This window comes from Rhodotorula toruloides (genome assembly GCF_000320785.1).
Source record: "Rhodotorula toruloides NP11 unplaced genomic scaffold Scaffold1, whole genome shotgun sequence".
NCBI lineage: Eukaryota > Fungi > Basidiomycota > Microbotryomycetes > Sporidiobolales > Sporidiobolaceae > Rhodotorula > Rhodotorula toruloides.
This window is the reverse complement of record NW_015622961.1, coordinates 573996-598638: the sequence shown is the minus strand read 5'-3', so window position 1 is coordinate 598638 and position 24643 is coordinate 573996. Positions and strand designations below refer to the sequence as shown.

Sequence of the window (24643 nt, the reverse complement as noted above, 5' to 3'; positions counted from 1 at the left end):
CAACTCTGTGAATGCATCGCTGGACTAGATTGCCTTCGTTCTGGTTTGCCGAGAGTTTGTATTCAGCATTACAAACAGAGTGTATTCCGTCCTTACATTCGCTCTCATCGCTTTCTCCTGTTTCGCATCTCGCTCGCTCGCTCGCTAGTTGATTGGGATGTACGGACGCGGTGCGTAAAAGCTCACACAGCTCTCGTCAAGCCAGCAAGCTCACCATGCCAGCTCGTCATCGTCCTGCAGGTTACGGTCCTCCTGGTGGTGGATACGGCGAGGGCGGAGGCTACGGCCGTTCGCCAGGCGGATACGGCCCACCGCCGAGCGGTCCAGGTGGCTACGGCGGCGCACCACCCAGCGGACCCCGTCACCACGCCGGCCTCGGTTCACGCGGCGCTCCCTCGAACCTCCCTCCGCCGCCGAATCTCGCTGGTTCACCGGGAGGGTATGGCTCGCCGGCTGTGGGAGGTGCTGCTGGAGCGCTTGGGATGCAGGGACCGGCAGGAGAGAAGTTCAGCTTGTTCGTCGGAAGTATCGTCGATGGGCTGGAGAACGGATGGTTGGAGAGTATCCTCGGCGTGCGTCTGCCTACTTTCCTCCGTCTTGACCTACTCAGAAGAATGCTAACGATCCGTGCGCGCGCAGGTTGCCGGTCCCGTACTCTCGTTCCGCCGTCCCTCCCCTCCCTTCGCTTTCGTCGAGTACGCCGAGGCAGAGTCGGTCCTGCGGTGCTTGGAGGTCGTCAATGGCGCGGCTATCAAGATGCCGAACGGGGCGGAGAAGACGCTGCTGGTCAAGGCGGACGAGAAGACGCGGGGCAGGCTTGACGAGTATGAGAAGGACCGGGTCAGGAGCGAGGCGCGTACAGGCTGCTCGTGTGACTGCATTCCACATGCTGACCTACTGCTCGATACAGGAGAACGACGACTTGACGCAGCAAGCGAAGGACGACCTCGCCAACATCCTGAGACGCATCGCAGCCGGCGACCCAATCTCCGGCACCGAGCCCGAAGAGCACGACCCGGAGCGCAAGCCGCACATCCCTCAGCATCTCAAGGACCTCGCGCCCGAAGACTTGCCGGAGAGTCACCGCAACAACACGCTGAGCTCGATTGCCCAGTTCCGCGAGGCGGCGGTGAAGAAGGCGCATCAGCGGTTCGAACTCGACAGGCAGATCGAGGAGCGGAGGCAGGCGATGATTGCGCAGAACGCGCGGCAACATCAGCAGCGCGCCGCGCCGGGCTACTCGCCGCCTGGTCCTGCCGCTGGACCTTCGCACGTCATGCCCGCGGCTTCGCAGGACCCGCAGAGCTTCAACCGCCCTGTGCCATTCGTTGCAGGAGGTGCAGGTGCGAATGGAGCCCCGGCACCTCAGGCTGAACCCGAGTTGGACGACATGGAGCGCGAACGCGAACGGGCCGAGGCGGAGCACAGGCAGCAAGAGGTGGTCTACCGGAATGTGCGTCTCCAATCTTGCCGTCATTTGCAAGGCAGGAGCTGACATTACGTCTTGCAGCGCGAGCGACAGTTTGAGCAGCGGGAACGAGCGAGGATTGCGGCGTGGGAACGGGAACAGGCGCGCGAGCAAGGCATCGCTGAGCAGGAGGAGCGAGATCGCGCGTACATGGCGGAGCGTCTTGCGACCTGGGACGACGACCGCGAGGCTGAACGAGGACGCGAGCTGTTCTACATCGACCGGTGCGTCCGGTTCTTCGCTTCACTTGCGATGGGGTGCAGCAGAACCTAACCAATTGCGCTTCATCTAGCATTCGATGGCGTGCTCAGCGAAAGCCGCATCGCCTTCGCGAGCAGGAGGCAGATGCTCGGGACCGTGCCTTCGAAGCCCAGCAAGTCGCCGCGCTCAACGAGCAATCCGACTCGTTCCTCTCTCAGCACGCCGACCTCTTCGCTTCTTCCCTTCCCACACCTGGTACCCCAGCATCCGGCGCAGACACAGCGTCTGCCACGCCAGGCGGCGCGACTCCTGCTGTCGGCGTCAAGCTCAACCTGACAACGGCGCCGAAACCGGTCGTCAAGGAGGCACCGAAGCCTCGACCGACTGCTATGGCGCTTGCGGACGAAGAAGAGGAGGGTCGGAAGAAGCGCGAGCTCATCCCGCTCGAATACTCGGATGACGAGGACGCAGGTCAACCGAGGCCGAGGTTGTCGAGGAGCGAGATGGAGCGGAAGGCGCGGGAGATTGAAGCGAAGGTGCCGACGAGCAAGGACGGGCTATGGGTGTGGAAGGTGCGGTGGAAGAGGCTGAATGACGTGAGTTCCGACAAAGAGCCCATCTCTCCTAGAAAGCGCCGCTAACTTCATCCGCTTCCAGGACATCATCAAGCGGCGCATCACCCCGTACGCCAACCGGCTCATCGTCGATTACCTCGGTGGAGAGGAGGCGGAGCTGCTGAACGTCGTGAACGAATACCTTCGCGATCACAAGGGCCCGCAGGCGCTGCTGGAAGAGCTCGAACCGGTGCGTCGCAGTTTGCTCCTCAGCGGAACCGCAACTGATGATCCTGGCTTGTGCAGGTTCTGGATGAGGACGTCACGAACTTCGTCGTCAAGGTGTGGCGCCGTCTCGCCATCGAGACCGAGTTTGAGCATGCTGGCATCGACTTCTAACGGCACAAGGCATCGCATCCGTGCGCGTACCCGTCTCCTCCGCTTCGTATCCTGCCGTGCAAGTCTACCTAATTCCCTTTCGGGTCCTACGCGGGTATTTGGGGAGAGTTTGGCTTCGTGGGATCAGCAGGTGTGCCGAGACCCTGTCTTTCGCTGCTTCTGCGCCGCTCTTTTGCTTCGACAGGATTATCGAGTGGAGTGCGGCCGCCGAGCGGGTCCGCCGCGACAGCCTCAACAGGCGCATAGCTCTTTTTATCTTATACGCGGTGAGTGCTGCGCAAGTCCCCCTCATCCGCCGTAGACGGTCGTCGGACCGATCCGAGAAGCAATCTCACCATCTCACCGCATGGAAGGTGGAGAAGGGGTAACGCGGGAGGCCTCGTCAGCTCGTCGTGAGCGACCAGACCATGCGGCTCGGCACTCGCGCTTCCTTCCTCTGCTCGTCTTCTCTCGTCACCCATGCTTTCCGCCGCCTCTCCGGTGTCTGCTGTCTGCTCCGTCCTCGATATCGCGCCGTTCCCGACTTCGCGAGAATGGTGCGTTCTCTTCTCGCTTTCAAAGCCGGGGGTGGTACTGATGTCCTCCATCTCCGCTACCGTAACTTACCAGCTTGCGAAACGCTAGAGCAGTCACTAGCGGCAACCTGCTGCCCTTTTCTCTTCGTCCGGCGAGTCAGCTTTCCGACCTCGCTGAATACGGCACCTCTCTCGTCTCCCTTCGCCTCTTCGCCCGACAGCGACTTGCTCTGTCTCCCTTTCTTTCTGTTCTTCGTTGCGCGCGATGGGCGATGCAGAGCGGCTGAAGACTTTGTGCGTCCCCGCCTCTCTCTCTCTTTCTTTGCCCTTCACGCCTCACTGACGATGCCCTTGCTCCGCCTACTACCGCAGACTGAGAACATCATCGTCAACGATGTCACTGCGACCGCGACATGGCGGCGCCGCACACGGAGGCGAGGGTGCGACGAAGAACGGCTCGACGAAGAACGGCTCACCTACTCGTCGCCGCAACCGCCGCTCGCCCGCTGCCCGCCCTCTTTCATGCTCGCTCCTTCGTTGCGGTGCTCTGCCGTAGCCAGTGCCGACCTCGTGCCGTCCATGCCATCCTTCGGCTTTTCCCCCTGACACGTATCACGCCGCGACTTCGGCTCCGAAGCCCCCACCTTGTCCAACTTCCGACTTCTCCGCCGCTCAGCGCTCCTCCTCCTCCTGCCTCTCTGTCTCTCTCCTCTACAGCTCTCTACACACAGCAACTCGGCCTGCCATGCCTTCCGTCGCCCAGACCGACATCAGCTACCCTCGCACCGACTTTCCCGCCGACCTCGAATGCCACCCGCTTCTCATCGTTGATTTTGCCAAGATTGCGACTGGCGACGAGCAGGAGATTGATACTCTGTACAGCGCCTGCACCAACCTTGGCTTCTTCTACCTGAAGAACTTTGGCTTCGAGGACAAGCTGGAACCGATGTTTGAGATGGGCAAGGCGACGTTCTCGCTCGACAAGGAGGAGTTGATGCCGTTTGAGCAGGGAGACTTGGGCATGTCGGCGGGGTACAAGTTTGCTGGAAGCACCAACGTTGACGCCAAGGTTCGTCTCGCTTTTCCCTCCCGACTTCCTTCGCCGCCGTTCTCGCGGAGCAGCTGACTAGGACGTGCACACAGGGTAACGTCGATACTGTTCAATTCATCAACGTTGCGAAGGACGACGCTCTCGCCTACCCCGAAGTGCGCCAGCGTACCTACCCTCCAACCGTCAATGACCGCATGTCGACGGTCACCAGCTTCATCCGCCAATGTGCGTAGTACTCCGGCGCCGAATGGTTGAGATCGGCCCTGACGAACCTCCACCGCAGCCGACAACGTCCTTCAGAAGTTGATGGAGGTCCTCGAGACTCGAATTGGGCTACCGAAGGGAACGCTCGCAGCGCTCCACAAGGAAGGCGACATCTCCGGCTCCGAGTCGCGTGTGATCTTGAAGAGCGCGCCGGGTCAGAAGGGATACGTGCCCGAAGGAGTTGGCGAAGATGGCAACCCTGCTGCTGCGATTGGGTGCGTCGTCTCCTGCCTTCGTCGAGCAGATGGAGTTTGCTAACGATCGTTGTCGAACAGAGCTCACACGGACTTTGGCGTGCGTCCTCTCACTGCTTGAAGCTGGCGATCGCGTTCGTGCTCGAGCCTGACCTTCCATGCCTCGCTCTGCACTTCACCTCTTGCAGTCTTGTGCGTCTTCATCTCTCGCATTCTTCTACGACTACTGGGTTGAGCGCTGACTTTACCGACTTGCAGTCTCGATGCTCCACGGGCGCGGATGCGGAGGTCTCCAGGTTCTTCCGCCAGGGACGAGCAAGTGGCAGCACATTCGCCCTCTCCCTGGTCACGCCGTCTGCAACGTCGGCGACACGCTTTCCGTCTACTCGGGCAACATCTTCAAGTCCAACGTGTGTTCCCGCTTTGCTTACCTTTCTTCCAGCTCTGACGCTAATCCTCATGCTTCGCACGCTCCGTAGATCCACCGCGTCGTCCCTCCTCCCCCGCCTCAAGACAAGGACGAGCGCTGGTCGCTCGTCTACTTCATCCGCCCCGGCTTCGACAACCCGCTTCGCCCGCTCTCCGACAAGTCCGACATCATCAAGGCGCACGCTGAGAAGGACCCGGCTATGCAGGCGATGCCAAAGGACCAAACTGCCGGCAGCTGGTTCAAGCGCAGGATTGTCAATCAGCGTGCGGCGAACAGGAAGGGACCGGAGACTTGGGCTGCGTCGAGGGGAACGGAGCGTGAATTCGGCTTTCCCGCCTCATGTTCGGCTGATCTGCTGACACTCGCCTTTGACAGACACTCCGCAAGCTGCGTGAATGTCCTGAGTCTGTAATGCCGAGTCTATCAAGCGTTTCTCCCATCTTGCCCGTCTCCATGCCTCGTCAAGCTCTTTTCCAGTCCCTTTCCTGTCTGCCGCCCTGGCGCCGCTCCTGAAGTCTTCGAAAGCCTGCACGCGCACTGCTAGCGAACTCGCACGAGACTGAGCAATTCGACTTCTTCCCCCTCCTCAGACACTCCTTCGTCTCTCTCGAGTCCTTTCCCCTCTACTTCTCCGGCTGGCGCCATGCTTCTCGGGACCTCCGCGCAGATTCTGAGTACGGCAAGAGTAGCGGCACGACCAGCGTGCGCGGCGTGTCGGGTCCAGGGCCAGCAGGTGCGTTCTTCCCTCTCGAGGTCGCAGGGCGTACACAGCGCAGGAGGGCGGTCGCGAGTGCTTGTGTGTGGGATGTACAGAGCTACAAGACACAGCACAACAGTCGCCGCTCCCCCTGCGGCTCTGTTGATGGACTTGACACTCACTCGCCCTTCTTCCTGATGAACTCGCAGCGCTCCGCACACAAGCTCGTTCAGGTCAAGCTGCTCGAGGACTTGCCCGGCCGCGGCACCAAGGGCTCGGTGGTCATCGTCTCGCCCGGCTACGCGCGCAACATCCTCATCCCGAACCGAAAGGCGCTCTACGTGAACCGCAATGGAGAGGCCGTCTCGCCGCTGCGGACTATCCTCCGACTCAACGCGGAGAAGCTGTTGCAGCTCAACCACGACTTGCGGGCTGAGGAGGAGCAGCGGAAGGAGCGGGAAGCGAAGGCTGCTCTCGAGCAGATGTCTAGGGATGCGACTTCCGCGGTGCGTACAGGCGCGCTTCGCTCGTCCAGCCAACGTGCTGACTCTTTGCACTATAGAGGCGACTCGATGAGCAAGCCGCGCTCCACCAGGCGGACAAGACACGACTCGCCGAACTCGCCCGCGCGCCTCCCATTCTCTTCACGCGTCTCACCATCTCTCCTACCTCCTCCGACCTCTTCGGATCCGTGTCTACCGCCGACGTTGTCGCCGAGCTTCGCGAACTCGGGTTCCAGGACTTTTCGCACATGCGTACGGCGTTCCGCGAGCATGAGGGGATCGTCAATGGCAGGATCAAGGCGACGGGCACGTTCGAGTTTGTCGTCTCGAGCAGGACGTTCGACGAGGAGGCTGTCGTCAAGGTCAAGGTCACTAAGGGCGAGGGAAACCTGGGCATGAAGACGGCGGCGGAGGTCAAGGAGGAGCCGAAGGTTGTCGAGGCAGAAGCGAAGGCAGCGGAGAAGCCGTAGACGGATGGACAATGTATACCAGATGCGAAGGCAGACAACAACAACTGATTCACAGAGAGTCTGGCTCGGTATCACTGCTTCTGTACCCACTCGATGAACGACGGCACATCCTCCGAGATCTTGCTCGGCATGACCTTCTCGCTGATCAACTTGGGCACCATGCCTCCCGCCGACGAGCTGACCGCCATAATCCATTCAATGCCGCCTCCCTCCGCTTCGTCAAGCTCCTGGATGTGCTCGACCGAGACGTAACGGCCGCGGACGTAGCCCTTCTCGGATGGGTGTTCGACGGGGATCGAGATGACGACGAAGGAACGGAGAGCGCGAGTGGAGTCAGAGGCGGAAGGTCGAGAAGGAAGCGGAGTTGTGAGGAGGAGGAAGGTGAAGTCGCGATTGCTGGCGGGAAAGGCTTGATGGTCTGCGTGACGGACAGTGAGCATATGTCAAAGCTGAGCGAACCTTAAAGTTCTCACAGAGTGTCTGCCAGACTGAAAGAGTCAACGGGCAATGTCAGCAGATACTCGAGCGAAGACGAGGAGGAGGGACTCGCCTTCTAGCTCGGCCTCCTCGATCACCTTGATCTTCCGCGCCTCCGTGCAGCTCTCAATGTACTTCGCCTCGTTGACGGAGTGATCGCGCAGCAATCCCCGCTCGAAAGCTTCGTACGATGGCGCGTTCTCACCTCGGTGAACGCTCCTTCGCGCATGCCAGCGGTAACCCTCCGTCTCGCCTGACCCTGGTGGCAATCGTGCGGCCGAGCGGGTTGAGTACGTGTGCACTGGCGCCGGACCGCCCGTCTGGAACGTCTTGCCCGTCGCCCAGCGATCTGAAGTTGGCGAGGTGGGGGAAGGAAGAGAAGTGACGAGATCGCGGGCCGCAGACACCGCAGCGTCGACGTAGGCTTGGTAGCTGGGGTCGGCTGAGCTCTGCGGCACGGTCTCGAGCCTAGCAGGCGTGAGAGAGAGCGGAGAGGCCATTGTCTGGTGAGTGGTTGAGGGAAAGGAGGCTTTCCTCGCGACAGCTCACTTCGCTGGCCTGGTTTGCTGCTTCGATGGCTGTCAAACGGGGTACACAAGTATGCTTTGGCGTCGTGTGAGTCCCACGCTGCCTTGTGCCGACACCTGCTCCCCTCTCTGATCCTCATCACTTGCAGAATTCCCTCATCGACCTCGACCTCGCCCCGCCGCCCGAAGTGCTCAGGCAACTCTTCATCCTCAGCAACGGCTAACCGAACCGCTGTCGGCCGCAGCGAGACGCCCTCGACTTCACCAGAGCCCGGCGTTAAGAAGGAGGAGGAGGTCGGCGCGGACGACGGATCGGCAGAGCCTGATGGCCGTCAGACGCACCAAAAGGGAGTCAGTAGAGCCAGAAGCGGGTGCTGGCAGACGGTCAGTCCTGACCGCTGGCCCGATCATTCCTTCCAGCTTGCTGACAAGCTCGCCAAGACAGTAATCCTGCTCGGTTTGGCCGACCGAAGCGATCGTACGTTGAGGTGGATGCCCTCGAAGCTGGAGGAGACGCGTCTCCAGAACCTAGGTGCGTACACGTGGGTTGAACTCCTCCTTGCCCTCTACTGAAGAAACAACCTGTCTTCGCAGAAGAAGCAAGACGCGGCGTTCAGTAGCGCCATCACCAGCCTTGAAGGTGGAGTCGGAAGAGAAAAAACCCGTGCTCTCTGAGCAGCAAAAGCGGGAGCGCAGGAAGCCAAAGGAGGATGAGCTAAAACAGAGGCTTGTGGACGCCCGAGAGGCAAGTTGCTCGCGTTGATCCTCTTTCATGCAGAAGACTAACAGCTTTAACTCGCAGGTGCAGCAAAGCCGGCGACGCCCAGCTGAGCTCAACGCGACCGGTGTTAGCATCTTCGATCCCGCCTCGCTCGATTCACAGGCGTGTCTCAATGTCAGCAATGCTGACACACAGAAAATGAACGAAGTTGGATGTTTCGTTCGCAAGGATTTAGCTAGCGCTCCGCAAGCCACCTTGGTAAAGAGCGACGTGAGTGTTCCTCTCCATCTACGGGTCTCATGCTGACAGCTTCCACTCAGGAGCGACTTGCCACCTACGGGTCGTTGCGACTCTGTCTGCTGCCCGAAAAGAATCTTGGTTGCCGCTCGCCAGGCCGCGCTTTCGTCACCTGCGACGACGCCGAATACGACATCAACGCACGCTATACGGTCTATGTGCGGGTCAGCAAGACTGCTCGTGAGCGCTGGCAGCCTTATGGCGTCTACAAGTATCTCTGGCACAGCTTCGCATTGGCAGACGACTACACCCGACTCGACGACCGCCCCGACCTGCAAGAAGACATCATCAAGGTCTTCCTCAACTACCTCCAGCGTAACGATATCTTCGCCCGATGGGTCTTCGAGAACGTGTCGCTTGACGGCACAAGCGATGAGACTACGCGATATGAGCGGTACGTGGCTTTGCAGGCTGCACTCGAGGAGGAAAAGCGCGCCATAATCGAGCGCTGCTTGCGGGCAGGCGAAGGCTTGCAGATGTTCTGGGGAGTGCTTGTGTGGGACGGTCCGGTCAGGCAGGACGAGCTCCGCGACATCATGACGCGGCGAGACGAGCGGCGCGCGGAAGAAGCAGTGGAGGAGTAGGCGGACAGGGTGGAGCACTTAGCCGGTCGCGGATGGTGACTTGCCGCGTGCACGTTGGAAATGTACTCCAAGCTGTAAAGCTCCATACCTTCGCCAGCAACGTCTCGTTCGTCTCGAGAGGAAGGTCACTTTGCGCATGGCTTCTCCCGCGCCTTTCGCCTGTTCCCGGCTGGCTATCTCTGCAATTGCTACTTACGCTGCGTCCTTCTTGCGACCGTCAACGGATCTGCTGTTTGGCTTCACTTCTTGCTCGCGACCGCACGCGACGAGGGTTGCCTTCGACCAACTCGCGCGCACCATGCTCGTGTGCATCGTGGGACCGCCGCAGGCTGGCAAAAAGTCGCTCGCAGACCATCTCGTCCGCGACCGTAGCTTCACGCGCGTCCACCTCGTCTCCTCGCTCCCCACATTTCGCTCGCAGGACGACCTCTACTTCACCTCGTCGAGCGATTTTCTGGACCACGCAACGCGCACATGGAGGAGGAACTATGTCACCGTCGACCTCGTGAGCAAGGCGAAGCTCGCAGAGTTCGCAAAGAGGCCGTTCGTAGCCATCGTCGCGGTCGATGCTCCCCTCGGCGTGCGCTTCCGGCGAGCAGTCGCAGTGTGCGTCCACTCAGAGCTCGTAACTGTTGAGCCGGGCTGACCTCGGTTCTTCCGCAGCGCGAAAGCGGCCGGCGAGACCCCTCCCTCGCTCGACGACTTTGTCGAGGCAGACGACAGGCTCTACCACGGCGCTTTGCCCCTCTTGTCGCAGGTCGGTGGCGTGGAAGAAGTCATGGAGCTCTTCGACTCGCGACTAGGAGGGCCGGCGGAACCAGCGACGCCCGCAAAAAAGCGACCAGCCCAGCTATCCAACGATCCTCCTTCGCCGACTCCCTCGCCCTTCAAGCAGATCAGCCCCGAACCATCGCCTGAGCTTTCTCGCACCCGGCTCTTCCAGCCAACCGAGCAGGACTCGCTGCACGGGACTCTCTCGCAACTTCCGCCCGCCGACTCGACACTCTCGTCAATCCTTCCTCTCGCCCACTTGACCATCCCCAACCCCCACTCCAGTCTGGGCCCTTTCCTCTCGTCCTTTTCCCTTTCAGTACTCGCCGAACTCCTGCGCCCCTCATGGGACACCTACTTCATGCTCCTCGCCTCTCTCGCCTCGCTCCGCTCAAACTGCATGAAGCGTCGAGTCGGCGCAGTGCTCGTGCGCGACAAACGCGTCGTCAGTACGGGGTACAATGGCACGCCGCGGGGCGTCAAGAACTGCTCGGAAGGCGGGTGCGGGAGGTGCAACTCGCACGGAGACGGATTTGGCGAGGACGCAGGTCCCGAGGGAGTAGACGACGAGGCGGAGATGCTGGCAGCGAACGGTCGGAGGAAGGGTATGAGCCGTGTTGGGGAGGCGCTCGACGAGTGCTTGTGCTTGCATGCGGAGGAGAACGCTTTGCTCGAGGCCGGGAGGGAGCGGGTGAGCGGCGGCGGGACCGAGGGTGCAACGCTCTACTGCAACACGTGCGTACTTCTTCACCTTCAGCAGCTTTCTCGACTGACGTGTTCCTCGTAGCTGCCCGTGCCTGCGGTGCACAGTCAAGATCGTCCAGTGCGGCGTCAAGGAGGTCATCTACTCGCTCTCATACTCGATGGACTCGGCATCAAGGCGGGTCATGGAAGAGGCCGGCGTCGTGTTGCGACAGATCCCTCAGCCGCCTTTCCCCAAGTAGACCTGATAGAATTCGCATCACGAGAAGGTCTTTGCAGAACTCGACCGCCCGATGAGCTACTCGTCCGTCTCCCCATACAGCCGCCTCAGCAGTTCCGCATCGGCGCAAACCTCCTTCAATCGCTTGACAGGCTCGTCACGGTCGAGAGTCGGGTTGTGCGTCGTGAAGATGCGGTTCGGTGCGTAGGCGAAGAGCGGTCCTCGGTCGTCTTCCATGATGGAGACCAGAATCGTGCCGGAGCGGTGGATGTACTGCGAATCGAGTGTCGCGGTTCGGCGGTACGAGTACTGCACTTCGATGGACTGAGGAAAGGTCGAGTCGGCGCCCAGGTCGAGGACAAAGTCGAGGTGGCGGAGGATCGCAGCGAGAGCGTCCCTGCGATGTGCGGAAGCTGTGAGCGAGACTATCACTGGTGATCGAAGTGATGAACGCACTTCTTCTGTCGAGGCGGGCGCTTGAAGCGAGACGCTTCAGCTTCATCGTCCGAACTGCTGCTTTCCTCGTCGCTGGTCCACGGCGAGACGGGAAGAACGACGGGTCGGACCATGGCGGGCTTCTGGTACGGGTTGTGCGAGAGCAAAACAGGTCGCATCGACACCTCGACGAGATTGAGCCCGTATCGCGCCATCTGCCGTGTCCAGGTTTGGATGGTCGTGTCGACGATCTTGCCCGACGCTGTGAGCCAGGCGAGCTCGACGTGGTATGCGGCATGGATGTTGTGCGAGCGGTCGAGGTGACAAAGCACGCGCTCAGCCCGGTCGGAGCGCTTCTGCGGGTCGAGGTCGAGAACCACGGCATGCGACATAACGACGACAGGCCGCTTCGCTGTTGACTTGTCGGCGCTTGGTGCGGACGACGGCAAGTCGGAGACCGAAGCAGTCGGGTCGACCTTGTTCAGGGCAGAGACGATTTCCTTGCTCGCCGTTGACAGCGCAGGAGACGAGAGCTCGACGTCCCGCTCAGACTGTGGCGTGCCAGGCTCATCCCCCCTGCCAGCGCCGGTCCGGCCCTGCATCCGCGACAGCCAGTTCTGGCGAGGCTGCGGCGGCTGAGATGGCAGTGAAGCGCTCGTTGGCGAAAGCGGACTGGCAGGGTTCGGCGTAGCCTGCTCGAGTCGTCGAGCTTCGGCGATGGCCCATCCGGGAGCGTCAAGCGTCGTACTATGAACAAAACGACTGAGTCGTTGTGGGCGACAAGTGAAAGAGCGGGACGCACTGCGCGATGGAGAGCGGCATTTTCTCGACACCGCCTGGCGTCCACCTCGCTGATTCGATCGTTTCCATCAACGCGTAGAAGCCTTGCATCCGGATCGCGGCGTCCGAGACTTCGCCACCCTGCAGAGCCTTCGTGATGCCGATGATGTAGTCGCGGTCGGGCACCTTGGCGGCCGGGAGAAGCACGAGGCGAGTTCGACGATAGCGCACGGCTTGCTGGTTGTCGGGCCTCTCGACGCCTGCGACGAGTCTGTCGACGTGCTGCCAGTCGACCGGGTCGATCATAGCGGGGTACGGGAAGGCGATTCGCGACATGTCGTAGTTCTCGCGCCCGACCGTCCAGATGAGTGCCTTGTACTCGTACGGTTGCTTCGCCCACGTGCGTCGACGCCGCAGGATGCGGACAAAGACGGACTGCGAGCGGCGGTCGTACCAGATGCGGTGAATCTGGTTGGCGAGAGACAGGTACACCGCCGTCACTTCGCCTTCCTGGATGTCGCCGAGGACGTCGTGCAGCGTCTTGCTTGTCGCGAATTCGGCGTTGCTCGGCAGGCAGATCTGGAAGCCTTGCGAGAGGCGCTGGCAGATGAGCTCGGTAACGAGCGTCAAGCTGTGCGAGCGCTTGGGATGATCGGCGCGGAGGAGAAAGGATGAAGTGACGGAAGCGGTCGGGACTGTGTAGCGGAACTCGGAGTACTGCGTCTGGAGAGCATCGGACGAGGGGAGGTAATCAGTCGTGATGGGCAGGCAAGCGCCTCGAGTGATGGATCTGGCGGGTGAAGCGTAAGTCGCAGGGCTCAGACGAGGAGGAACGCGACGCACCGCCATTTGACGCCCAGCCGCATGCTTCGCCGCTCCATGACAACGATGCCCGCCCAACGCCTCGCCTGATCCGCCAGTCCAACGCTTCGCTTGCCCGGCTTGGACGGATTGAATTTTTCGGCCACCGATATCTTCCCACCACTAACGCCGAATGCTCGCCGCATCGCGCCAGCAGAGTCGTACGCCTTGAGCGATGATGACATCCGCCCGCCTTCTTTGACGCTGCTGCTCCCCGCGCTGTCTCCACCGCCTGCTGCGCTCTTCTTCCGAGCGTGACCACTCGTACCGCCTGTGCCACTTGTGGTCCCGCCGAGTTTTGAGCCGATCGAGATTGGCTGCGTTCTGTTGAGCTTCTTTTCGCTCATGATGGACGAGGCATCGGTTCGAGACCGCGAGGAGTTGCGCCGGCTGGAAGAGGAGACCTCGAGGACAGGCGTATCGACGAGAGTCGCTTCACTCGTGAGGCGAGGCGAGTCCTCGTTCCGCAAGCTCGCCTGAACATCGACGCGAGCGACTGCGACTTGGGCAGCGGGAGATGCTGGCGCGCTGGAGAGGGTGTGCGAACGACCGAAGAGGCTGAGCCACCCAGGACGTGGAGGGGCGCCGTTCGTGCTGGGCGCTGTCGTCGAGCCGGGGATTGAAGAAGTTGTTGTTGCGCCGACGCCTCCAGTCAGGCGGGCGATGAGAGCCGGGGTTGAGGCTTTTCGAGCGGAGCTGAGCGCAGGGGAACCGATGTCCGCTTTGCTTTGACCCGATGCGGCGGTGCGGATGGAAGCGGCGATGGATGCGGAGCGGTCGCGTCGATGCTTGGGGACGGGCGTCTTGGACCGTCCGAGTGAAGCCTCGACGGCACTCTTCTTCCGCCCGCCTGCAGAGTCTCGATCAGACCGGCGACCTCGCTCGTCTTCATCGACGCTCAGACGCGCAGCCGCAGAGGAAGTCGTCGAGACTGAGCCGCGCCGAGAGCTGGCTGTCCCGTCGTCCGGCAGAGTCGGGGTCTTACGCAGCGAGTCGGCCACAGCGATGCTTGGGAGACCGAGTCCGAGCGAGTTCTTGGGCGACAGGACGGGTGTGCTGGCGCCAGAGTTTTCGTCGCTGTGGTCTTCCGCGTCGATATGCCGCGCAACGACGGAAGCAGGTCGCAGACTTGCGTCCGCCGCTTCGGCCTCGCTGCTGGACGACAAGCTGCCGACGTTGTGTCCGTCGGAGCTCCAGCCGCTGCCGCTCTTCCCGCCGCCCTCGCTCGTGCCGCTCGTTCCCGTCGTGGCTCCGCTCTCCCTCACCTCGGCCCATCGCGTCGCGCCGTCTCCGCCCCTCCCTCGCATCCCTCCTCCTGCACCACCGGCGCCTCCGCCGAGTGGTTCGAACGGATCCCTCGCGCCAAGCGCAAGCGCGTCGTACCGCTCCCTCTGCTGTATCCGCCGCTCCATCTCCGTCAGGAATCCCTCTCCACCGTCGCTATCGCTGTCTACCTTCTTCCCTCCCAGCGAGTCAAGGTGCAACAGGGGAATCGCAATGGGTACGCGCTCCGTCACACCCTGCACGCTGAGCTCGTAGCATCGCGCGCGAGGCATGAAGCGGTCGATGCGGAACGGCTTGTCGATCTGCGTGCCAAAGAAGTGAGGGAAGACGAACATTGGTGCGGCGTAGTAGAGCGAGGTCTCGAGGTGGGTTGCAGGCCGCGGAGCGGTGGGAGAAGCGGGCCGGAGGGCGGAGGAAGGTGTTGCGGGCAGATGGGGTAGTGGCATGCTGGCTGAGGAAGACGGTTGAGATGAAGGCGGAATAGCCGATGTTGTCGTCGACGAAGGTTGGAGGCCGATAGACGCCGAGGCTAGTCGAGCATGATGTGTCGCTTTCGCTGCTGCGGGCGGCGGAGGTGGGTCGAAGTAGAGCGGATCACGCTGGTCGTCCGGGACCTGTCGCAGCATCGGCACGGCTCGTGTCGCTGCTGCTAACGCCTGCTCCTCCGGCGCATGAGGGTCTCGCAGAGGTGGGGCTGTCGAGTTTGAGGGCATGGATCCCGAGTGAAAGCCGTGCGCTTGGCGAAGGGACGAGGGACGGAAAGCGGAGGTGGCGTTCGAGGCGGGAAAGCGATGGGCTGGAAGAGCTGGCGACTGAGCCGGCGACGAGCCGGCGTATGATGCGCTGAAGACCTGGCTGAGCGAGTCGGCCGGTCGAGCGCTGCCGCCTGCGTTCGAGGTTGTGGCGGGCAAGGCGATGGCAGACTCGTTTGCCGCCGCGAGCGAGACCTCCGAGGCAGCTGGGTCGGGCGAGCGAAATTGGAAGAGCGGCACGGTATGCAGCGGCATCTTGCTCAGGCTGATCAAGTCAAGGCCGATCCCGTGCGCGAGCATCCTTTCCGTCGTCAAGCGCAACAAACTTTTCTCGACCTGGTAGAAGACCGTTCCCGCCGTGAGGACGATGACCTCCTGGCCGGTTCGCTGTAGGTCGCGGTCGATCCAGTGCTCCTCGAACGAGTTGAGCGCGAGGTTGGTCGCTTCGAGGATGGGCGACTCGTGCGCGTAGGCTAGTCGGCCTGACAGGCGTTCTGTACCGTCTGAGCGGCGGCGAAGGAGGACGGTCGATTGCCATCGGCGGAGTTCGAGGGCGACCTTGTGGATTACGGATTGAGGCGGAGAGGGCGTCAGGTCGAGGATGACCTGCGAGCGAAACGCGGTCAGCGAGAGATGGCGGAAGACGAGGGAGCTTCAGGCAACGCACCTTGTAGAAGTCGCGGTAGAGAGTGCCGTCCTCAAGCCTGCACAATGGCGCCCTCTCCTCCTCGCCGTCCTGCTCGTCGTCGTAGATCACCCGTCCGTACAGGATGATACTGACAACGTGAGTCGTCGGGATGCCCTTACTCCGCTTGTCCTCCGCCTCAGGACTCATCTTGCCGCTGTAGTGCGAGAAGAGTTCCTGCAGGAACAGGTCGCACTTCTCGAGTAACATGCTGCCATCCTCCTCGAACTGCCACAGTTCCTCCGAGACCTCGACGAAGATGTAGGCCCGCCCGCCTTCAGAGCGGAAGACGAACTTGGTCTCTTCCGTCACGTAGGCGGCGTCGATGCGGGCGTTTTCGGCGGAGGAGGAGGAAGACGAGGCGCCTCGCCGGCTCTTCGAGCTCGACGAGGGATGCTGGCCCGGTCCGGCAGACCACATGTCGCCGACGCGCAGACGAGCGCCGGAACCGGGAAGAGCGACGCGCTGTCCGGTGTGCAGAACTTTGTTGGCGAGTGCGAGGGTGAGGCTGAACGAGTCGGGACGGGACAGGTACATGTTGTTGAAGTACAGCTCGACGTGCGAGGCGCATATCCGTCGTGGAGGGGGTGCAGGGATCTGTACGGGCAGAGCAAACGTGAGTTGGCGAGCGAAAAAGGGAACGAGACGAGGAGACAGACCAGGGACAACTCGACCTCGATGCGGTTCTTGACCCAGCTGAACGACTGCGCCAGAGTCGCACTCACGACGACGTGCGCCTTGCCTCTCCGCCTCGTCGTCGCCGCTGCTGCCGCTGTACCCGCAACCCCCACCTGCTGGTCTCCGCTTGCTCCTGCTCCACCGTTCGTACCAGTCGCGTCCTCTGCGTCGGCAGCAGTCTTCTCGACCTTGTACAGCAATGGTCTGTCCTTCGCCTTGCCCTTCGAGTGCGGCGAGAGCACGGGGCGGATAGCGACGAGGTCTCCTGGGCGAGCGTCGACAGGGAGGGCGGCAGGGTGGATGGTGAGGTCATTGGCCGCCTGCGTATCGATATGCAGCTCAACTGGCATGTTCCACGTCCCAGCACAAGTCCAGCAAGCGTGTCAAGCCAGTTGTTGCGAGTGAGAGAGGCAGCGGGAGAGCCAGTGAGCGAGACGTCGCCGTTGAAAGGGTGGTCTGACTGATCGCAGTACCCTGCAAGATCCATTCCAGGCCAGTGATAGCCTCAGAAAGCCCGCCTGACGCTGTCGCTGTCGCCGTCGTCGCTCAACTCTCGAAAGTCTCCCGCTTCGCCTCCTCTTCTCACCGCTCTCGCTCTCGTTCGAGGCACAAGGACGCAAAGATGTCGCGCGATCGTCTCAGGGAAGCACGCGTACGTTCCATCTCGTTGCCTGTGCGCAGAGTCGCCGTTTCATCTCATCACGCTCGCTCGAGGCGCTGCGCGTCGCTGACACGCTCTGGCGCGCTCGCAGAACCAGCAGTACGGTCAAGGGAATGCAGGAGGATACGGACAGCCGCAACAGCCCGCTTACGGTGGAGCTGTCGGGGGAGGCGGCGGTGCGGGCGGGTATGGGGGCGGACCCGGCTACGGTCAGACGCAGGGCAGCTACGGCGGTGGAGGGTATGGGTGCGCAGCGAGGGCCCGTCTCTCCTAACGACCACAGCTGACCTCGTCCGTTCGCGCAGCGGCTACGACTCCCAACCTTCCGCCTACAACCAGGCTCCCGCACCCTCGGCCTACGGCGCGCCCAACTCCTACGCTCCTCCTGTCGGACAGGGCGACGCCTACGCCATGCAACCGTTGAACGGTGGCGCCGGCCGCGCGAACGGGAGTCTGATCGGACCGGACTTGGGTCCCTTCTTCGCGGAGGTGCGTACGGGTTGCTCGTATCACTCGAGCGTGTCGAGGTACATCCGGCACGGACAGCTGATGGTCAAGTCCGCCGCTTGTACAGGTCGAGTCGATTCAGGACGACATCAAAGGACTCCACTCGAACATCAACGGCGTCTCTGAACTCCATTCCCGCCGCCTCGCCTCGACCGACGATGCGACGCAGTCCAACACCGCCGCTCAGCTCACCCAGCTCACGAACCAGACCACCGGTCTGACGAACCAGATCCGGCAGCGCATACTCAAGCTCAACGAGGCGAACCGGCAGAGTCCGCAGGGCGACCAGGGTTTCAACACGCGGAAACTCCAGATTGCCAACCTGCAGAATTCGTTCAAGCGCGCGCTTGAGGAGTACAACATGGTGGAGAAGAGGAGCAGGGAGAAGTACCGCGACAGGATGGCCAGGCAGATCAAGATTGGTGCGTCGCGTGGTCCGCTCTGCTTCCGCTGCTTTCTGGAGCGCTGACTTTGGATCTGGGTCACAGTCAAGCCCGACGCGACCGACGCCGAGATCAAGGCCGCCTGGGAGGACTCCCAAGGCGGTGCTCAGATCTTCTCGCAAGCTGTGCGTCCTCGTTCCCTATAGACGCCTGTGAGATCTCCTACTGACCTTCTGCATTCTGCAGCTCGTCTCGTCGCGCACGCAGGGCGCTCGCGCTGCCTTCGCCGAAGTGCAGTCGCGCAACCAGGACTTGCGAAAGATTGAGGAGACGATCACGCAGCTCGCGCAGATGATGCAGGATGTGCGTCCATCTTGCGAGCTTTCGGTGACGTCCGGTGCGGTATCGGCGGTCAAGCTGACGATCGGATCCGAATTTGCGCAGATGGCGACGCTGGTCCTCGAGCAGGACGAGTCGGTCAAGTTGATCGAGACGCAGGCTGTGCAGGTCAACACGGATGTCGAGCATGGGTGCGTTACGCAGGACGTGCCATCGACATCTCTGCAGGTAGCGTTGGCTAGATCGCATACTAACGGGCCTCCCGGCTGGTCTCGCCTCTGGCCTCGCGGTACGTGCACAGTCTCGAGCAGACGAAGAAGGCGGTCAAGAGCGCCAGGAGGGCGAGGAAGATGCGCTGGGCGTGCTTCTTCATCATCCTTGCGTACGTTCAATCCGCCTCCTGCTTTCCCCTAGGCATCCGCTGATTTCCCTGCCCTGCCAGGATCATCATCGTCGGTACGTTGCGGTGCTCGAATTGTTTGGCGAGAGCAGGTGTAGTGAAATTGATCGAACGACCCGTACTGACCATCCGCCTACCGACCCGCCGCTTCGCCCTACCCGTTCCGCCTCTCCGCCCGACTTCTCGACTTCCAGTTGTCGTCGTGGTGGTGGTCGAAGTGTTGAAGAACCAGGCCTGTCCCTTCCCTCGAATCTCCCCTATGTCGTCGTGCTCTCGCTGTGTCGCGACTTGACGACTTTTCCGCCGCCTTCGCTCCCTGTCGCTGATGGCTGGACTCTTGCTGACCTCAGGGCAAAATTTGATCCTCTCAACCCGTCGCTCCTCCTCCCTTTCGATGCGCGCAGAACAAGAACAATTCGCCTGCGCCCCCTCGCGCCACTCGCATCTAATCTCTCGCCCTCGTCTCCGTCGCTACCCCTCGTCCCCCTCTCACTCCGACTCATACAGACGCTCTCCTACGCTCTCGCTTGTTTTGCCGGCCTCAAAACCCTACTCTCGGCCTTCCCACCCTCGTTTTGCCGTCTTCTCGCCCCGAATATTCCCTCACCCGCTTAGTTTCAACGTCTTGTAATCGACGCCATGTTCCTACTACTCTGCAGCCCACTGCCCATTCCCCTACAAGCCACAGAACGTCGAGGAGAGTCGCCGACGCGACTTCGACGCGTCGTCCCGGACTCCGCGATGCGGGTTCCGCTTCCGCTCTTTCACCGCTCGACCACTCTGTGCGCCCGCGATGCTCGCTTTCAGGCTGTACGGTGCACTCGTAGCGCTGCTGTTCGCTTCGGCGGCGTGGGCGCAGGCCCAGTCGAACGTCTCCATCTCCGTCGCCTCGTCCCCATCAATCGACATCGCGACACGCTTCCTGTGCGTCGCAGGCTCTTCTGCGGGTCACGGGACATAGCCGAAGTTGACACGTATCGTATGCACGCGCAGCGAGACTCTCCACTTGCGGAAACCCACCGTCTTCCACTCGTTCCTTCACATGCTTACAGAATTCAAGATTCGGCCCAAGATCGACTTTACCGACCCAGCATTCGCACCACGCGCACCAGGACTCGATGGCAGGCCCCGCCCCGGCCGCTACGCCAACCACAACCCGATCTTCACCCGCCTTGCGACGCAGAACGAGTCGTTCGTCGCCCTTGAGCACACGCTGCTCCGCTCGCGCGAGTTGCGGGAGCGCGGAGGCTACACGCTCTTTAAACTCGCGCTGGCAGGAGGTGTCGCGAATGACGAGATCCGGGAGATGTATCGCGTCTGGGAGGAGAGGGAGATGGAGGTCGAGCAGCCTGCCAAGGTTCGCGGCGAGTGCGTCAGCTGGATTGACGTTGCTGGCAAGAAGGTGTGCTCGTTCGACGAGTTCTGGAAGGTTGTTGGGCTCAAGGAGAACGGGCGCTGGGGAGTCATTCCAGTTGTCGGGTGAGTTTTCCGGGCTATCTTCTTTGAAGCACAACTGTACTGAGTTCAACATGCAGCGACTCGCCCAAGACGTACTCTTTCGACCGCTTCTTCCCCCACGACAGCCAGAACTCGTCTCTCCCGCTCGTCGTTCTCTACGCCGCGCCTACCGACGAAGCCCTTCCCGAGCTGTACAACGCCCTTCACGCTCTGGCAGCGCCCGCTTCCGGCCGGCCTCCTCGTCTCCAGTTTGCCATCCGGTGGCGGCTCGACCCGAAGCTCGAGCTGCAGTCATACGAGCCCGATTGGCGTGTCGAGGCGGCTATCAAGGATGGCTACAAGGCGCCGCAGGTGGAATCCGGTACATTCAGTGTGTGCCGCCGTTCCCTTCGAATTTGCTGACAGTATTGCTGGCAGACTTTTCGGCTCGCGCCGTTTCGTACATCCGCGCCGCGAAGGACAAGTTCGCCGCGCTCACCCAGGTTGCGACTGCTCTTCCGACTGTCGCCTCCGACATCCTTGCCACCACTGCACGCAAGGGCCTTCCCACAACTTCGTCGGTTCCCGAGCAGCTTCTCATCAACGGCGTCTCCGTCCCGCTCGACAACCTCACCTACTCCGGCCTGCTCGACTTGCTCGACTCGGAGCGACAGCTCATCTACGATGTCGCCGCTTCGACCGTTGGCTTGTACAACGAAGACGCCGCCAAGATCGTCCGCAACGCAGCTCTGACTATCGAAGGACCGCGTTCGTCCGCCGCTTCTCTCGCCGTCCCGACCAAGGAGCGCCCGCTCAAGTTTGTCAACCTCGCGTCGGCGATGAGCAAGCTTGCGACTGCGTTTGCGAAGAACTCGTACATCGAGGGTGTCATCGAGAACGAGACGGAGGAGAACGACCCGCCTGCGAAGGCGACTGTTCACGTCGTGACAGACCTGAACAGCGAGAAGGGTCGACAGCTTGTCCGCAATGCCCTGAAGTTCGCCGTGCGTTCTCCTCCGCTCCTCGACGGACGCCTTGTGTTGACGATTCGCGCGGTTTGCAGGAGAATACCGCCGAGGTTCGCGTCTCGTTCGTCCACAACCCCGGCCCTGACGCCGAAGACCCTCACGCCTTCTCGCTCTCGACCCTCGTCGCTGCGATGGTCGAGTCCGAAGATTTTCCCGAGGCATTCCCCTCCGAGATCGTCACCTTCCTCGACTTCAATGCCTCTCCCGCCCACCCGCCCAAACGCTCACTCAACGACATCTGGACCAAGGAGAACCCGATGACTCCCTTCGTCGACCAAGGCGCGACCGAGGCGCAGCTGGCTGTCGCAGAAGCGTACTGGAAGGTGGCCCGGACGTTCTGCGAGCGTGCAGGCTTCGAGCCGGGCGTTTCCGCTGTCCTCATGAACGGACGAGTGCGCGATGTCCGCTTCGTAAGTGTCTCGTGTAGCTGACAGGAATCGCTGCAGGTGATCGACCTCCCCGAACACGAGTTTGCGGTCGGCAGTTTCAGCGCGCTGCACCAGTACGAGCTCCGCCGCCGCATCAAACCTGTCGTTGAGGCCGCCACCGCCGTCTTCCCCGACAAGATCCGCGAGAATCGGTTTGTCAACTTCTTCGAGCAGTGCAGGCTTGTTGGGCTAACGTTCGACCTCCTCCCTTTCACAGCAAATCACAGGCAGAGGTCTTCGCTGCCGCTAGTTCCATCATCGGCGTCCACGGTGTCAGCAGGCAGACTATCGGCGCAGAGAAAGTCAAGGGCTTGACGTGAGTCGCGTCGTCTTTCAAATTTCAGCGAGCGAAGCTGACGACCCTTGCGACACAGTCAACTCGTGCACGGCGAACTTTCCCACGCCCTCTTCCTTGTTACGGCCGTCCTCGACCCCCTGAGTCCCTTCGGCCGCACCGTCGCACCAATCCTCGAGACGATCCGAACGATGCCCCTCTTCGCCATCAAGGCGTACCTCCTACCCTCCGCCTCGTCCACCAAGCCCGACTTCAACGTTCTTTCCGGCCGACCATTTCCCGTGGAGACGCTCTTCGACGACAACAACACCGAAACTGTGCCGCGAGTGACGTTTGCGGGCTTGCCGGAGGGAGCGGTCCTGGATGTCAAGGTCTACGACGGGAAGACGGGCGAGGTGCTTGCTGGACCTGGAGGTCAGGGCGGCGAGACGATTATTGTCGAGAAGGATGCGAAGGAGGTTGTGTACGGCCAGGTGGTTGAGGTCGAGAGCGAGGAGGACGTCAAGGCGCACGTTCGCGACGAGCTGTAGAGGCGGAGGTTGGCGGGAGGGCGAGTCTCCCCAGCTCACGGAGCTCACATCGGTTTTCTAGTCATCCGTATCTCTTGCATTGCATCTCTCAGCCATCTCTCGGCCTGCGATGCGCGTCGAGCTATTGATGAGCGGCGTTTCAGCCGATTTTCCAGAGCTCCAACGAGTTCCGCTCGGAAACGTCCAGCCCATCCCCCGGCTCATCCGCAGCTGCCTCGCCTTCCTCGTCGCTCGAGTCGCTCTCGCTTTCCGACGCCGCGTCCCGTCCTGCTCGTCCAGCACCGCCGAACTTGCGTGCTCCGCTGGTAGTGATGAGCAGCGGAGCGAAAGGGTGAAATAAAGTGGTCGAGATCGGTTCTGCGTGTGCAGGTAGACGGTCAAGACAGCGTCTGAGACTGAAGTGACAAGTCGAGACGCACCTGCGGAAAGCGAGAAGGTCGTGATGGGTTCGAGCTGGTCTGGTAAAGGCTGGGCGCTAAAGACGGAGAGGTTGCCGTCCTATACATGAAGAGATGTCAGTCAATCTGCTGAACCAGCAAGGCTTTGGCGGATCTCGGGCGGCGGGAAGTGCGACTGCCAAGCCAGTCATGACAGCTCACCTGGTCTCCCGCAGCCAGCCATGTCCCGCTAGGATCAATGTCAAAGCCTGTGAAGTCAAACCACACTCAGCCCAATCGCGCAGTGAGCGAATGCGAGCGGTAGCGCACCTAATCGCTGGTTCGTCCGTGCCATCCTGCTCAGCTTTCCGTTGCTACTCGTCCGCGACGTATTCCGCAGGTCCCAGATGTCTAGGTGTGTCGATTGACGCGAAGCGGCGAAGAGGAGATGAGGCGAGAGAGGGTGGAAGAGGAGCTGCGGTGGACAGGCAAGGCGTCAGCAAGCGGCGAGATAGGCTAAACTGCGCGAGCTGACCTTGGTGATGCCGCCATGCTGCGAGGGCTGTAGTAGGTGTGCGAGTGGCGTGGGAGAGGATATGTCGTAGAGGCCGACCGAGCCGGAGAAGGAGCCTGCCGCAAGGAGCGAGCTGGACGACGAGTCCGGCGGTGAGAAGGCGAGCGACGAGATGATGCCTGTGAGCGATATTGCGTCAGTACGGCGCTAGTCACCCGACGGACCGAGCTGGGACGCAAGGCCGGCCAGAAGCGCGAGCAGACGCACCCTTCTGTCCTTGCCGCGAGCTTCTCGTTGGCGTTGTATGTAGCCTGTAGCCTTCTGCGCCGGGTTGCGAGACGTCGAAAATCTCGATGGCGTTCTCAAAACCGCAGCAAAGTCTGCCAGTGAGGACCGCTTAACCGTCAATCATGCTGGGCGAAGTGCAAGGAAGCTGAGACGCACCTTGAGCCATCTGGCGAGAACGCCATACTGTGAGGCGCCACGAACCGCTCCGTATGGTCGATGGTCGGATAGCTCGCTCGCACCCTCCGGTCGTTCCCGTCGAGGAGGTGGACAGGGTGGTCCTTGACGCCGACAGCGAAGGTGAACATGGCTGGGTTGGGGGAGGAGGCGCCTGGGTACCACGCAGAGGAGATGAGCGAGTCGGGAGGGGAGTGAGTCCAGACAGGCGAGAGAGTAGAGGAGGAGGTTGAGGGTTCGGGTGCGACCTGTTCGTCCGTCCTGTTCAGTCAGGGCGAATGAGCAATAGCATAGCACTCTTCGAGGAGAGACGATGATCACGCACAGCGGAAAGAGCGAGAGGGAGCGGTCTTCAGCCGTTGCGAGGAGGCAAGACCCGTCGGGGCACCTGCAACGGCGTCTAGAGTCTCAGCAGGGGCACGCTCCGGGCGAATGCGGACGCCAGCTCGAGCCCTACAATTGTACGTCTCGGAAAAAGGCATCAGATGTCCGCTTTGACGAGTTGAGAGAGGGTGAACCACCGAGGAGTTTAGGCGGTGATGAGAATAAGAGGTCCGCCATCGCGCGTCGCGGGGTGCTCAGGCTTGTACACCGAGACAACAGTAGATGCCAGAGTGTAGCAGCGTCGTCTTTAGGCGAGCAAAACCAGTGAGCGAGCGCAGTGGACGTCGCTGAGCTTTGTGAGGGGCTGTGTTCCCGAGTTGACCGTCACTCTCTCGCTCTCCTGCTCGTGCTCGTTGTTGGACTCGCTCAGAGTGTGTC

General features: G+C 61.5%; 10 protein-coding genes across 10 annotated transcripts; 7 read left to right on the top strand and 3 right to left on the bottom strand.

The window, feature by feature from the left end:
* Nucleotides 1-157: 157 nt before the first annotated feature.
* RHTO_00244 (RNA-binding protein 25) lies at nucleotides 158-2622 on the top strand (the record flags this gene model as incomplete). The annotated part of the gene is made up of 8 exons (XM_016413928.1): nucleotides 158-170; nucleotides 241-572; nucleotides 640-840; nucleotides 911-1453; nucleotides 1511-1692; nucleotides 1761-2265; nucleotides 2327-2473; nucleotides 2530-2622. 8 exons carry the CDS (start codon nucleotides 158-160, stop codon nucleotides 2620-2622), a joined length of 2016 nt encoding a protein of 671 aa, XP_016276935.1.
* A 1260-nt stretch (nucleotides 2623-3882) lies between these two features.
* On the top strand, nucleotides 3883-5471 carry RHTO_00243 (oxidoreductase,Oxoglutarate/iron-dependent oxygenase family; the record flags this gene model as incomplete). Its single annotated transcript, XM_016413927.1, has 7 exons — nucleotides 3883-4206; nucleotides 4281-4413; nucleotides 4472-4667; nucleotides 4697-4746; nucleotides 4905-5056; nucleotides 5126-5393; nucleotides 5452-5471. The coding sequence occupies 7 exons, from the start codon at nucleotides 3883-3885 to the stop codon at nucleotides 5469-5471; spliced, it is 1143 nt and encodes a 380-aa protein (XP_016276934.1).
* Nucleotides 5472-5719: 248 nt separating this feature from the next.
* On the top strand, nucleotides 5720-6746 carry RHTO_00242 (ribosomal protein L9 family protein; the record flags this gene model as incomplete). Its single annotated transcript, XM_016413926.1, has 3 exons — nucleotides 5720-5809; nucleotides 5983-6279; nucleotides 6336-6746. 3 exons carry the CDS (start codon nucleotides 5720-5722, stop codon nucleotides 6744-6746), a joined length of 798 nt encoding a protein of 265 aa, XP_016276933.1.
* A 71-nt stretch (nucleotides 6747-6817) lies between these two features.
* On the bottom strand, nucleotides 6818-7723 carry RHTO_00241 (START-like domain containing protein; the record flags this gene model as incomplete). The annotated part of the gene is made up of 2 exons (XM_016413925.1): nucleotides 6818-7142; nucleotides 7293-7723. The coding sequence occupies 2 exons, from the start codon at nucleotides 7721-7723 to the stop codon at nucleotides 6818-6820; spliced, it is 756 nt and encodes a 251-aa protein (XP_016276932.1).
* A 74-nt stretch (nucleotides 7724-7797) lies between these two features.
* On the top strand, nucleotides 7798-9352 carry RHTO_00240 (uncharacterized protein; the record flags this gene model as incomplete). Its single annotated transcript, XM_016413924.1, has 4 exons — nucleotides 7798-7838; nucleotides 7900-8101; nucleotides 8171-8282; nucleotides 8781-9352. 4 exons carry the CDS (start codon nucleotides 7798-7800, stop codon nucleotides 9350-9352), a joined length of 927 nt encoding a protein of 308 aa, XP_016276931.1.
* A 298-nt stretch (nucleotides 9353-9650) lies between these two features.
* On the top strand, nucleotides 9651-11067 carry RHTO_00239 (dCMP deaminase; the record flags this gene model as incomplete). Its single annotated transcript, XM_016413923.1, has 3 exons — nucleotides 9651-9958; nucleotides 10016-10858; nucleotides 10911-11067. 3 exons carry the CDS (start codon nucleotides 9651-9653, stop codon nucleotides 11065-11067), a joined length of 1308 nt encoding a protein of 435 aa, XP_016276930.1.
* A 56-nt stretch (nucleotides 11068-11123) lies between these two features.
* Nucleotides 11124-16870, bottom strand: RHTO_00238 (vacuolar membrane protein; the record flags this gene model as incomplete). The annotated part of the gene is made up of 6 exons (XM_016413922.1): nucleotides 11124-11442; nucleotides 11502-12227; nucleotides 12283-13050; nucleotides 13104-15763; nucleotides 15825-16439; nucleotides 16502-16870. The coding sequence occupies 6 exons, from the start codon at nucleotides 16868-16870 to the stop codon at nucleotides 11124-11126; spliced, it is 5457 nt and encodes a 1818-aa protein (XP_016276929.1).
* Nucleotides 16871-17142: 272 nt separating this feature from the next.
* Nucleotides 17143-19102, top strand: RHTO_00237 (syntaxin 1B/2/3; the record flags this gene model as incomplete). Its single annotated transcript, XM_016413921.1, has 10 exons — nucleotides 17143-17172; nucleotides 17273-17427; nucleotides 17487-17670; nucleotides 17756-18110; nucleotides 18177-18256; nucleotides 18339-18434; nucleotides 18516-18601; nucleotides 18712-18792; nucleotides 18853-18866; nucleotides 19005-19102. The coding sequence occupies 10 exons, from the start codon at nucleotides 17143-17145 to the stop codon at nucleotides 19100-19102; spliced, it is 1179 nt and encodes a 392-aa protein (XP_016276928.1).
* Nucleotides 19103-19603: 501 nt separating this feature from the next.
* RHTO_00236 (UDP-glucose:glycoprotein glucosyltransferase) lies at nucleotides 19604-22528 on the top strand (the record flags this gene model as incomplete). Its single annotated transcript, XM_016413920.1, has 8 exons — nucleotides 19604-19734; nucleotides 19804-20289; nucleotides 20346-20638; nucleotides 20686-21251; nucleotides 21311-21667; nucleotides 21722-21855; nucleotides 21921-22019; nucleotides 22078-22528. 8 exons carry the CDS (start codon nucleotides 19604-19606, stop codon nucleotides 22526-22528), a joined length of 2517 nt encoding a protein of 838 aa, XP_016276927.1.
* Nucleotides 22529-22667: 139 nt separating this feature from the next.
* On the bottom strand, nucleotides 22668-24442 carry RHTO_00235 (WD repeat containing protein; the record flags this gene model as incomplete). Its single annotated transcript, XM_016413919.1, has 9 exons — nucleotides 22668-22885; nucleotides 22948-23026; nucleotides 23128-23174; nucleotides 23236-23380; nucleotides 23441-23598; nucleotides 23687-23799; nucleotides 23864-24142; nucleotides 24207-24269; nucleotides 24339-24442. The coding sequence occupies 9 exons, from the start codon at nucleotides 24440-24442 to the stop codon at nucleotides 22668-22670; spliced, it is 1206 nt and encodes a 401-aa protein (XP_016276926.1).
* Between the last annotated feature and the right edge of the window lie 201 nt (nucleotides 24443-24643).